Here is a 13,522-nt window from a genome sequence, read left to right as displayed (position 1 = left end):
TGTGAATGTATGGGTATATATGCATGTGTCTATGAGAGATAGGCTCTGTTTGTGATCACACCTATCACCGAGGTTGGACTCATATCACCTAACAGTGGCTGCCTGAAAGTCAGGCATCTGGTATGAGCAAGCCACCCAGACTCTTAATGCGTGAAAATGCAGGCTTCTCTAGAGGGGGATCCATCCAGTCTGGACACCCATCTTGGGAAAGAATGTGCTAAGCTTGGCAAGGTGCCTAGAGGGAGCCTGTAAGAGTCCCTGTGACTAGGTATTTAGGCAGATTAAGAGAAGTGAGACAAATCCCATCCGCCATTCCTACAGGAAGCTGGGGGTGACTTTCCTGCCTGGACCTCTTGTTTTTTAGCTCTCCTTCTGCCTTTCTGAAATATTTGCAGCTTTTTCACACATATTCTGTGTTGTTGAGGATCCACCGCAAGCTGCAGTTTCTACTTTGCCATGTCCAACGACAGTGCAGAAATAATCAGTCAAGTCTCCTCCTATAGTAAACCTGAACAGGGAGAGAAAGTCAGATTTAGTTGCATTCCTGACCTAGCTGGATGCAATGCAGTCAGTTTCACTTCCATGAAAGACAGAGTGGCACCTGGCCTTGCTGCTAAGCTATATTACTGTCAGTGGGATTAGAAGATGCCTTGTTAGAGTCTCCCTCCCATTCCTTAAGTTTCTTCCCCAGACCTCAACAAAAGTATATGGGCTATGCTTTCCCATCCAGAGACCTTCCCCTTCTTTGGTAGCCTCCATTCAATGGTGCTCCCTCTTGTACCTGCCTGGTATATCCTTTCTTTCCCCACTGAACTCCATCTAGTCAGATTCCTCCTTCCCCGCCAGAACTACAGCTGTGTCCTCTCTTGCCATCCTGATGTGACATGCCTCTGTTCCCACGTGACTCATTTAAGGGCTCCCTTTGACTTGTCACAGGGATGTGCTGAAGCACCTGGATCTAAGAGAATCAGGTTGCTACAAATTGCAGTCCCTGATCTTGCTTGTACTCCCTGCTGTTGGCTCTGGGTTTGGTTTTTTTTACTGTTTCCAGACGTTGCATCACAGTGACTTGCTGGAATAAGCTTACATGTCTGTGCTATGTTCCACGTTGTTAATCCACTTCCACTTCTTCTCGCTCTTAGAGTATGTGAGACCAAGTAAGTAGTAATGACCTCTTGATTGTGAAGTAAGATAATGCTAGAAAGGAAACAAATAATGATAATACATTAAAATTACATTTTCTTCAACAGAGGTAAACAGAAAGCTTAGTGCTAAATAGCTAACACAGAAAAAACAGTGTGCATCCAGCCACACCATCTCTTTTCACAGCTTCAGAGGCTGAATTTTTCCATTTTTATCTAATCTCATCTCTCTTCCTGGGGCTTCTTAGGAATAGACTAAATAGAATAATACACTTGTGATATCATTAAAGCTATACATTGTAGTTAACCAGGTGTGACTTGTTACCTGGAGACACTTTTCTATTCTGATTGTGATGGGAAAGCCTTTTCAGTTTTCATCAAAGCAATGGCTCTCACAAATAAGTGTCTGTTCAACTTGCTTGGTCTTGGTTTGTGTGCTAAATCCCTTTAAAACATGAGCCAGGTAGGCAGAGAGTTTGCTCCTTCCCGTGGGAGCATGCTTGGGGAGAGAATCTTCCAGATACAAGACTTCAAGAACCAAGATTCGTCTTACTGTGAAGGTGTTTGCCACCATACAGAGGTGCTTGGTTTATACGGCTAGCAGTAGATTAAAGACACCCAAAGACATCTAACATGAGAAGACACAAGTGTAACCCATCAGCCCTTTAGCATACAGGTGAAGCAACCCTCGAAGCAGCCACATGAATTTGGATCTCACCAGTTCTTCCTTGTTGTCAATGATCACCAGGTCTGAATTCATGTCAGTACATTCTTTACGGGAGGCGTTCCAGTCTTTTTTGACCTGGATTTCAGAAAAGAAGTAGCATTTTTTCCCCTTTTTTTCCCAATATGGGGGGCAGCCTGCAGGAGGGAAGAACAGGTGTGGAAAAATCCATGTTCACACTAATGAAAGGATCCCATTATGAAAGAAAGGTAAGAGAGTAAGTTACAGCCAGGAAAGTACCTGTGTGGTCCTGCTTATAATTTTCACCAGACCACCGGGGATCCCTGCCAGTCTCTGTAGCTAATACCAGCGCAGGAGTCACTAGGCATGAGTCAGAGAAGTAGAGTCACAGATAACATTATCCAGCCTTTTAAATCTTTGCTCAGGAGATAAAGAGAAATGGTCAGGGCAAAAAGCAGCTTTCGGTTTTCAAGTGTCTTATTTGCCTGCTGCAAATACAGCAATAGTGATGCCACCGAAAGAAAGAACATTCCTCTCCACTGCCAGGCAGGGTACTGGAAGGAACAGAGAGTGGGACCTGCAAAGGGTGATATGATTCAGGGAGACAGGGACTGCGTGATACAGTTTTGTTGGTTATCCAGCAGCTCCTAAACAGAAAAAGGGAATGGCACTTAGTTAAAATGCTGAGAATGGAGGTGTATTTGAAAAGCAGTATGCGCACATGCTCACTACAATGCTGTGATACCAAAGGGACTGTTACATTCATGTCTGTTCACCTAGCCACGGGCTCCTCTGCACTAGCATGAGAGGAGTAAATCAATTCTTCTTCCTTCTGAAATAGTATGCAGTGCTGACCAAGAACTACTTTTAAAGAAGATGAAAATGTGAAATGTCTCTGGCCTTGAGAGCTCATCCTATGAGTGTACAGGACAAGGTTGTTTATTCCTGAGGTGTCAGACTTTTTGTTTGTTTGTTTTTCTTCTGAACAAAATCTATTCCCCCACCACCTTAAAAGGCAATCTAACAGGCTTCTGGAAACTGTCTTTTGAATGACAGAGGGTTACCTACCTAGTGTCTCTTCATAGGTGGTGGAGAATGTTTTTGAATCAGGTGGGCTGCTTGCAGTTGGATGGTCTGGAAATAAGAATACAATTTCTGCTTTGAATGGCTGACCATTTTGCCATACACTGTTAGAGCTCTTCTGGACCTCTTTGATCCCCACCATCACCCCACACAGAATGCCTACTCCTCACCTTTTTGCTCCTCCATTGAAAAAAATAACCCACCTGTAGTACCACACTATGGAGCAGATTTCCAAAGAGCCTAACTCTGAAACTTAACAAAAAATGCTCCACACATTTTCAGAGTAGTGGTAAATGTGATGTATAGTATGCATGATGTATAGTAACTATAGCAATAAGAAATAAGAGCCGACTTTGAGAGATCAATGCTCAAGCCAATCTGTCCTGATTAAGCATGCTCCCACACAGCTTGGAGCTGCGGTCGCTGTCCGCTCCTACCCCAAAACAACTGGGGTGAGATATTCCAGCTGTGCCCCAGCTGGAAGCTGGTCTAACAGTGTTGCTCCCCCAGACCAAAGTGAGACAACGGTGTTCATTTTAGGTTTTAAAGCAGATACCCAGGCTGAAACAGCCTTGATTTTCCTCTTTCTTCTGACATAGTGGTTGTGAGGGATTTGTGCTCCACAGGAGGCTTCTGATTCCCAGAAAAAGAGACCGTGGAGGGAGGCTTACAAATTAATTGTTATTATCTGATGACTAGCTAGACCGCAAGAATTTGTCACAGAGAAAAAGGAAAAAAAGAGTTTTGAGAGGGTGGAGAAAGTAGCTGAGGCCTCAGATGAAATAAACTTATGCTTAGTTTACTAGAGACGCTCATGCGATTTTTACGTATTTTTCACGTCTTCTCAGGGCTTTGGTTTTATCAGTTTAGAAACTCCCCCAAGAGTTTAGATTCTGTTGAAAGTATGGAGTTCAGGGACCACTCACAGTTAACAGGCTAAAGGAGGATTATGTTGTTCCAGATGGCTCTGTGTAGCAGTAAGAAAATCTTGATATTCTCCCGGCTTCTCTGCTCAGGAAACCTCAGCTTTAAAGACACAATTGCCCATGCCATGAATGGGTACTATTAGTTCAACTGACTGGGAGTTACTAAATTGCCTATAACAAAGTTTAAGGAGGCATTTTTGGGGTGATTTGGGGTTGAACAATGAAGGGATGAATAATAACAGTAAAAAAACATTAAACTAAAAACTGTAGGGGTAGAATTTTTATACTTGAAACCAGAACTGATAAATTCCTTTTAAAAAAGAATATATAAAATGAGAAAAAAGATTGGATTAAAGAAAGTCCTAAGAAACCAGAATGGCATGGAGCATGAAAGAACTGACATCTCTGCAGACTTCATACTAGAGGCAAACGATAAAAGAAACAGAATATTAAAGGAAGAACTTTGTTTAAAGGCAGTAAACTCAAAAATAAGATGAGGGAAAAGAAGTCGAGAGGCAGTTAGATTAGGTGACACCTAATCTCTTCTGGACATTGAAAATTGGTAGCCCAAAGCATGCAAACTGCAACTATCAACAAGGAAGGTGGGAATCCTGAGCTCTTACTTTCCTTGGGGTAGAACCGCTTCCCCAGTACCTATGCATCCTTACATATGCAAGACTCTATAGTGAAGTAGGAATGATACCTTGGAAGGGGTTCAGCCTGCCAGAATGTAGCCATAACTATGCCAACAAGAAGTAACTATTGAGTTTGAGAGACGAGCGCCTCTGTTACAGAGAATCCATTTTTGCTTTGTACCCACGTCTGACAAAAATAGGTTATTTTATCATATATGTAGCATCTCTTCTTCCAATACATTCTCTGTAGCCAAATTTTTATTGACAAAAATCCTGAGGAGCATTTGTGCCCTAATTGAATATCTTATTCCAGTAAGATAGTCAGTTTTCAGAGAATGCTGCAGAAGTTAATTTTTTCCTCAAGAAACAAAGAATACTGGCCAGGCAAAGGTTTTCAGGAAAGGGAATACCCTTCACTAGGCACACTTTTGCCTGTTGTGAGAAACAACGTGACCAGCCTTTAACATGTGGTGATTTTTTCCACCAACTCCATCTCAGAGAGTTCTTCATAGCCATAGACATCTATCCCTTACTCTTTGCCTTGAAAAAGAAAAAACAATTTCTTCCCCAACCCTATTTTTTAAGTTCCATGGATCAAAGGTTTTGGCATGTCTTCACAAAGCGTGTCTCCAGGTGCATCTCTGAGTAGGTGGCAAACTCTGGGACTTGAGTGTGATTGATTGTGGAAACCTCTTAAGCTTGCTCAACTATCAAAGGATGAAAAGAAACAAGCAACCCTATCTGAAATTTTAAAATGAGTCCTCGAAAATATTCAAAGGAAAGTACCACATGGGTCTACTAAAATTTGTTTCTTTGTAATGGAGATAATAATGCTTTATTTCTAAAAAAAGAAAATATATCTTTTTATGTAGCTCAAAGATTGTTATGAACTCAGTGATATATATGCAGAGAGACCTAGTATTAGGCTTTTATTTGAGTAAAGTGCAAACAAATTCCTTTAAGTTGTGACTCAGCTACCTCTTTCAAATGAGCTTTTATTCATATTTATTTAAAGACTTCTAGTGTTATGGACATCTTGGTGACATGATACAAGATCATCTCCTTGAAATATTCTCATGGATAGCAATCATATTACTAACAGGCATTATCTAATCTTTACTTTTTTCTTCAAAACATTTGTATAATACATTATTTATTGTTTGAACATTGTCAGGTTTTGTAATTGGCTTTTTTTCCTTTTGGAATTTTAAACTTACAAACCACTCAACTCGTATGGATTTCTTCTTACGGCCACAGTTGGCTAAAAACTACTACCCTGTGCCTTCAAACTAGCCTTCTGTTCCTACTGGTTTTGGATGTCATGACTTAGATGTCAGTCAGTGGGTGAGAGGCACGAATTAATTGCAGTTATTACATTTTTAGCAGGACTTACAGATGAGTATCAGACACACCGCTAAGACCAGTAGGATGGTTATCACAGCAACCAATACAGCGACACGTGTTCTGGAGCAACAGCTTTTACCTACAGAGAGACAGCAAAAATAAAAATTAGGGGAACAACTGGGAAAGGAACCCTTCATCTTCATTCAAAGATGCCCTTTTCAGGCTCACACTGAGACAACTCTTTCGAGTTAGGCAAAGCCCTTCAGTGCTGTCCCTTCTGACTTTTGTTCTTCTTGTGATAGATACGTTGTGGACACATGGTTTTTTTTTTTGCTTCCATGACAGACATTCAACCTGAACCCTTCTGCCGTTGCCTAGAATACTTTGTAAAATTCTGCTGCACTTGATACTAGAGTTAAGGGCTCACTGGGATCCTTATCTGCCCTCTCAAAGTACTGTGGAAGCAAAACCCAATCAATCTAGCAGATAAAGGTCCTGCCATGTTATACTCCCTAACAAAGCAAATTTTTCAGAGGAGTTGAACTGTCTCCTCTTTCTGTTTTGACTCTTGTTTATGGACTTTTGTTCAGGATTTACTTCAAGGGGATCCTTGCAATATTCATTAGTCTGCCAACTCAGTGGATACTGACTGGGTGCTATAGAGCACAAGCAGGTCCAAGAGGGGACAAATAATAAGTTCAATGGTTGACTGAACTCATCAGACACTGAATTAAAAGCTAAAGGAGAGCTTTCCATCTCTTCCTGCTTCACGTATCTGCTAGAGTATTTACTTACCCCTTCTGCTATCTTTGAAGTTTATGGTGTCTGTGTGACAACTAGGATCTGAAAACCAAACTGAGGGTTTTGCTGCTATTGCCCCTGCTTTGTAAAGTAAACTGTTTTAGGTAAATGAGGAATCTTCATCCTAACTGCAGTCAATATCTGGTCTGTTCTGACTGGTAACCTCATTTTTGCACCTACTTGTGCATTGCTATTCAAATTACTGAAATGCTAAGAAGCTGTCATAGATAATATAGTATTAAACTAGATTGATTTTAAACCAGTCTTTGAAAGAAGGCGGCACACAAGAAGCACTCTGTCCTGTCAAGTTTTCTGCCTGAGGAGGTTTGGTCAGGAAATGGTTGCACCCTGAAAACATGTTGACTGCACTAATCAACAAATCTATTTGATAGGTGCAAACTGTCTACTGATACACTAGTGCATGTGGCTACCAACAAGACTGGGAAAGGCAGAGAGAAGTTTTAGTGGCAAAATGGAAGCTTGTAGGAAGGAAGTTGGTGACCAGGAATCCTAAGGTGGCAATTCCAGAAATGGTCCCAGTACCTTATGCAGGACTGGAGGGAGAAATGAAAAGGCAACATTTTAGCACCTGGCTGAGAAGATGGGGTAAGGATCCAGGTTTCTGATTCTTCAGGAATTTGGGACACGTCTGGTGCAGAGTGTCCAAACACTCTGGAGGAACAGATTTCATCTGAACTATAAGGGAGTCAAGCTGCTGGACATGACACCTAGAATGTTTTCGGTAACTTTTTAAATTAATAAGAGCAAACTGACAGGGGCTGAAGGTTGCAACTAACTCTTAAAGTGAGGAAAGGGAAGCTGACATGGGCTAAAGAGCAGTTTAGGGTGATATTACCATTACGTGTGACTTCAAAACCGCTGTACCTCAGGAAAAGGAAGGGTCAGAGTGTAGAAACAGTCAAGCAGAAAGCGCAGAACTGACTGTCATTTAAATAAAGCGTTAAGAAGCAAACTACAGCTACAGCACACCTGCTTCTACACATATACTACAAGTCTGAGAAAAAAGCAGGGAAGACCTGGAATGTCCCACCCTAGACTAAAATACTCAGATGTCAGGTAACTGAAAATGGGTGGCTTCTGCCATCTGAGATACCCTCAGGTATCAGATAACTGCACAGACCTGGAAGATGTTACTCAGGACCTCCAAGAATCTGTGGCCTTCTAGATTCACATACTGAAGCCAGACCGAATGTCCCGATGCTTCCCAGATGGCTCTGGACACCTGTGGTTAGGTAACTGAACAGCATCCCAATATGCTATGTATATGGGGAAGTGGTTAAAAGGAAGAGAGTCGTCATAGTACTAGACTACATAAGGAAAAATAGAGTGCTAATGGGTAAAAGTGGGGAACTACAGGAAGCTTATTAAAAAGAAGCTAAAAAGGACTGCTGAGAGAGAATTAAATCCACACAGGCAGACTATATATTTTTGAAGGACAGCATCCTGACAACATACGGCCAATACAAGGCACTTACTAAGAATGATCTGGGAACAGGTGAAAGGAAGTTGGCACGGCTACTAGAACAGATCGTTAACTTTCCAAAGCTGTAGACATCAAATGAAGAAAACAGAAAGTATCACAAACCCTGGGAGATCAAAGATTATATATAAGAAAAACCAATTAGACAGAAAAGAAGTTGAGAAGGAAAAGACTTCAAACACGTGTTTTTGAGCACATGTGTTTTCAACACATTGTGTCTTCAAACACATCAAGAGAAGGTATATTGCTGGAGATATGTAGGCCAGTGGAGTGTAGGCTATCCAGGAATCATTCAGAAGATAAGGCCATAGTAGAGAAGCTAAACTAATCCCTCGTGTCAGGATTGACCAAGTAAGAACTGGGTAGATATTCCATTTCAGGGCAGTTCCTTGTGAGGAGCCACATGAACTGGAAGACCTACAGCCCAAATCAAAAAATGGATATAGTAACAAATTCCGAGAGACTAGGTGTGAGATAGCTGGATTACTAATGCCATTTTGTAATCCCACTCTTAAAGCTACCTTTGCACCCAGTGACTAGAAGGTAACAATCTAATGTGAATTAAAAATAAAAAATAAGAAAATTCTAGAGGAGATCTGTGAACTTCAGGTCTGCTGTCCTGACCACACAGTCACAGAATCATTTAGGTTGGAAGCGACCTTTTCAAATCACCTAGTCCAACTTCCCTGCTCAAGTGGCATCAGCTAGAGCAGGCTGTCCAGGACCATGCACAGTCACGTTTTGAATATCTCCTGGGATGAAGACTCTACAACCTTACGTGTTAGGAATTATTCAGGAGGGAAACTAACAAAAATCAGGGATGTTTTGTCTGCCACAAACATTTATCTGTTTTATAAATCCATGATTCACCTCTACCTTCAGTGGTGCATGCAGTTCTACTACCCCTATTTCAAAAAGCACATAGGAAATGGTTCAGAGAAGAGAAGCAGTAATGACAGTGTAGACTAGAGTTCTGCAGTGTGGAAAAGAGGTGACTAAGAAAAGGCTATGTCAGAGTTATATAAAATCCTGAGTGTCATGGAGAGCTTGGATAGGGTTTGGCTGCTTACTATTTCTTTCAGGGAACATCAGCTGAAGCTAATAGGAGGCCAGCTCAGAGTAAAAAAATACAGCTGGTTCTTTGTGTGATGTCAAAAAGAACTGTGGATCCCCTCATCAAAGGATGTTATAGAAATCAGGGCTGTGTATAGAACCAAGAGGAGATCGGGCAAGTTTGTTGAAGAGAAATCCACTGAGGGTACATAAATGTCTCAAGGAAGTCCCTGAGTAGATGCATGCATGTGCAAGTATTACAAGAAGTTACCATATATGCCTACCCTCTTCTTATTCGTCTCTAGTTGTTCACTTATGCCCGCTGTTGGAGACAGGAGGCTGGGCTAGATGGTTTCTTGGTCTGGCCCAAAATAGCCTGTGTTCCTATGCCAGTGAAGCCAACAAGTGTTTAGTTGCATATAACGCGATACATCAACTGCACCCTGCTCTGGCTATATAAAGCAGACAACTGTATCTTCCTGTCTCCCATACGGTTTTATATCACTGCATTTTTAGAAAATAAGGAACGGACTCCTATCCTCTCATTGTTTAAATTCGTATCATTCTAGCAGGCAGCTAAAAACTCACCGGACGATGTGTAGCTAACTGCAGCATTTGTGTCTAGGGATTGCACTTTCACTTCTGCATATGTAGAACCTAAAACCAGGCAAAAATAACAGAGAACAGAGAAAGTTGAGAAACAACTTAAATGGAACAAAAATGACTGAAATGGTGAGAAATGCTAAACGCATGACAGCACCTGGTTTATGTGACTGCGTTTAGCCATGCCCGAATAATATTTTTGTCCATTGCATTCATACCTTAGAGGACTTGCTATAAGCAGAAACAGATCTGGTTTATCTTCAGTGCAGACAATAACAGAGGAGACACAGGCAGATGCACACACATTTTAAAGCTGAACAGACGTGGAGAAAAATGTCTGAGGTTGTCTGATTGTCTTACTCAATTCACATCCATATGTGAGTGGTGAGAATGGCTACAATATTGAAGCAAACCTGAAAACTGCAGATCATGCTAAATTTGAAGGGGTTACTAGTTAACAATAAGACGGTGAGAAAAGTGAAACCTATTCTAACATCTGCAGATAATAAATACAAATGAGCATGGAAGAAAGCACGTGGGGAAGGAAGGAGGGCAGGGACACATAAAAAGAGGGTAGAAAGTAAGAAATACGATGTTGCAATTTTATAAAACATTCAAAGTCATCCTGATATACAGCACTGAGCCCCTTTGTTTCTATCACCGTAGAGAGTTAATGTCTCCTGTGAGTTTAAGTGCATTCTTCTGGCTTATGGAATTAATTTCATTCCTTTGTGAACACTGCATTTGATCCAGGGAATCCACTATCAAAAAGAAAATAGCAAAGTGGAGGAAAAAGAAAAGAAGACAGAAGGCAGTGTTTGAGCTCTTTTCTGTAAGATACGTGCAATCACTGGGAAATACTGTGCATAAATTAAGTGAACACATAGAAGGAAAGAGTTGATAGGGCTTTTTCAGAAAGGCACAAGCAAAGAAACATAAAAATGCTATAAAAACTGTATAAAAGCTGTAAGTAGGACTACATGGATTAAATTATAAGGAAAATGGAACTTTTAATCAGATGGCATCTATTGTGGGTGCCTGCCAATTTAGCTGTGAAGTAACCTGTTAAAAGAGATGATAGAAACACTGTTTCTTGGGGCATTAGAAACTCCAGCCATCTGAAAATGGATGCCAAGGGATCACACTTTATGCAAAAGACAAGCACAGGATGTCAAGATACAGAAACTACTATTTCTGTCAAAGAGACAGTAAGGTTAAAAAGAAAGGGAAGAAAAAAGAAAATGAAACACAGAGTCAAAGTGTGTGAAGTCTTTTAGGATGTAATTTTATGCAGATGTAGCAAAACCAGTGCAAAAGTTGATGTAATAATTCTTAGTGCATTAAAGAAAGATAAATTTTAGGTTGGAATTTTGCAAAGTCATTTATACTAAATCAAACTAAATATGTCCATGAAGCATTTTGTGCTTGATTCATTAAACAAGTAGTTTGTACAGACAAAGCCAGGAGGAAAAAACCCCAAAGCAATGCCTACTATGCTCAGCAAGCAGAAACAGGCTACATGCAAGACTGCTTTGAACAACAGAAACATTAGGCACTCAATCTCCTGATTGTTTTGCTGCAGGAATCAGTCTGCTGCGTGAGAACACACCTGGTTCAGGACCAATTGACATTCAGCTGTGGAATAATCTCCTAAATTGATACGAACTACTCTTAATATCACAGAAGAAACTCCCCCTTCACATTGGCACCTTAATGAATGACAAGTAGACCTTACAACAGTCCCCTTTATTTTGGTAAAAAAATTATATGGACACTCCACCTGTGCATTTTTCACAGCTCTGCCCCCTGTATTTTCTTTGTCCTCTTTGGGGCTTTGGTGCCCCACAGCACTCTTTCAAAATGTGTGGTAAGGATGCTGAAGAATACAAAGAAAGCTCAGTGCAAACTGGTTGACCTACCTTGGACATCAGTGATCTTCTGTAGTCTGGGCCTGGTTGATTCAGTCAAGTTCAAGTCAGCGTAAATGACATTTTCTGACATTCTTGCTCCCCCTTCTCCTTTTTTCCCCCTCACTGCTGTTTTTAAAATGGTACTCTAGACTGAGGATGACTCACAGCTCCCTCCCCTTCAGGAGGAAGTTCTTTCCTCTTTCTGTAATACAGAAGCTCATAATGAGAAGGGAAGTCTACTTCTAATTGGTCTTTTGATAGTAACATGTTAAATGTAAGGTTGTGGCCTTGACATGGTCGCCTTTGTCGGGAAGTCTACTTCTAATTGATCTTTTGATAGTAGCGTGTTAAATGTAAGGTTGTGGCCTTGATATGGTCACCTTTGTCGGGAAGTGGTTCTAGCATTAGTAGTATTTTGAGTTCCGAATATTGACACCCTGTTCCCTCCCCCACCTTGTATTTTGAAAAGACAAGCTTTATTACATGACATGGAAAGGAGAAGAAAAGTACAGAGATTCGGAAGTCAGCCCCAGGAAGCAGAGTGAAGCTCTCAGTGTGGACCCACAGCACATCACGGGGAGCAGCCCTGCAGAGTCCCAAAGGCACTGCTCTCAAAAGCAGACATCTGAAAGCATGATACATTTGCCCCGGATCCATAAAGGAATGTACTCAATGCTGCTGAAACAGGACCCTGCCATACTTCGGGGCTCTGTCATGTGTCTGCAGCTCTTCTAAACCAGAACCAAGCTGACTTGCTGTGTCCTGAGGAATGTGGGTTTTGTGCAGCTCAGAAACATGTTCTTCCCCTCTGTAGTTAACTTCTGATGGCAAATGGGGATTCATAAAGTGGGATTGGTCCAGCCTGTTTCGGGAAGGGCAAAGGGTGCTTAATATGCAAAGGCAGCAACTAGAATAGGTTAGTCTAAACAAGACAAGCCCTAGGCTTTCAATTCCCGCATGACTAATGCTTTCATAGAGCACAAGGTGGCAGCTATGTGGACATTGTGCTGTGAATCATTGTTAGAGGAAATATCTTAGCTCATAGCAGCATTTGCCAATTGAAAATGCCAGATTTTTTTTTGCACTGACAGCAAGGAGAAGCCCGACCACCCAGCCTGATCTGCTGGTCGACAGCAGGCTCAGTATGAGTCAGCAGTGTGCCCTGGCAGCCAAGAGGGCAAACCTGGGATGCATCAAGCACAACATAACCAGCTGGTCACAAGAAGTGATTATCCCTCTGTATTCAGCATTGGTGCGGCCTCACCTTGAGTACTGTGTGCACTGGGCCTGTTCTGGTTTAACCCCAGCCAGCAACTAAGCACGACGCAGCCGCTCGCTCACTCCCCCCTCCAGTGGGATGGGGGAGAGAATCGGAAGGGTAAAAGTGAGAAAACTCATGGATTGAGATAAAGACAGTTTAATAGGGAAAGCAAAAGCAGAACACGCAAGCAAAGCAAAACAAGGAATTAATTCACTACTTCCCATCGGTAGGCAGGTTCTCAGCCACCTCCAGGAAAGCAGGGCTCCATCACGCGTAACGGTTACTTGGGAAGACAAACACCGTCATTCTGAACGTCCCCCCCTTCCTTCGTCTTCCCCCAGCTTTATATGCTGAGCATGACATCATATGGTATGGAATATCCCTTTGGTCAGTTGGGGTCAGCTGTCCGAGCTGTGTCCCCTCCCAGCTTCTTGTGCACCCCCAGCCTACTTGCTAGTGGGGTGGGGTGAGAAGCAGCAAAGGCCTTGACTCTGTGTAAGCACTGCTCAGCAGTAACGAAAACATCCCTGTGTTATCAACACTGTTTTCAGCACAAATCCAAAACATAGCCCCATACT

The 13,522-nt window shown here is 41.8% G+C and overlaps 1 protein-coding gene across 1 annotated transcript; it reads right to left on the bottom strand.

The window, feature by feature from the left end:
* Positions 1-360: 360 nt before the first annotated feature.
* LOC104075546 (C-type lectin domain family 5 member A-like) lies at positions 361-11,774 on the bottom strand. The gene is made up of 6 exons (XM_009576087.1): positions 11,693-11,774; positions 9,759-9,827; positions 2,896-2,961; positions 1,861-2,003; positions 1,088-1,197; positions 361-508 (listed from the first exon to the last, which is right to left on the bottom strand). Exons 1-6 carry the CDS (start codon positions 11,772-11,774, stop codon positions 361-363), a joined length of 618 nt encoding a protein of 205 aa, XP_009574382.1.
* Positions 11,775-13,522: the final 1,748 nt, after the last annotated feature.

This window comes from Fulmarus glacialis, unplaced genomic scaffold (assembly GCF_000690835.1).
Source record: "Fulmarus glacialis isolate BGI_N327 unplaced genomic scaffold, ASM69083v1 scaffold8964, whole genome shotgun sequence".
Lineage (NCBI taxonomy): Eukaryota > Metazoa > Chordata > Aves > Procellariiformes > Procellariidae > Fulmarus > Fulmarus glacialis.
This window is presented reverse-complemented; position numbering and strand designations above follow the sequence as displayed.

What these genes read in the sequence shown, in the direction of transcription:
- LOC104075546 (XM_009576087.1), bottom strand. Translation starts at nt 11,774, where the DNA reads ATGTCAGAAAATGTCATTTACGCTGACTTGAACTTGACTGAATCAACC. An exon ending in AGTTAGCTACACATCGTCCG is followed by an intron (nt 2,962 to 9,758) that starts GTGAGTTTTTAG and finishes TCTTATTTCCAG; the next exon opens with ACCATCCAACTGCAAGCAGC. An exon ending in TTGACAACAAGGAAGAACTG is followed by an intron (nt 1,198 to 1,860) that starts GTGAGATCCAAA and finishes TTTCCTTTCTAG; the next exon opens with CATTATCTTACTTCACAATC.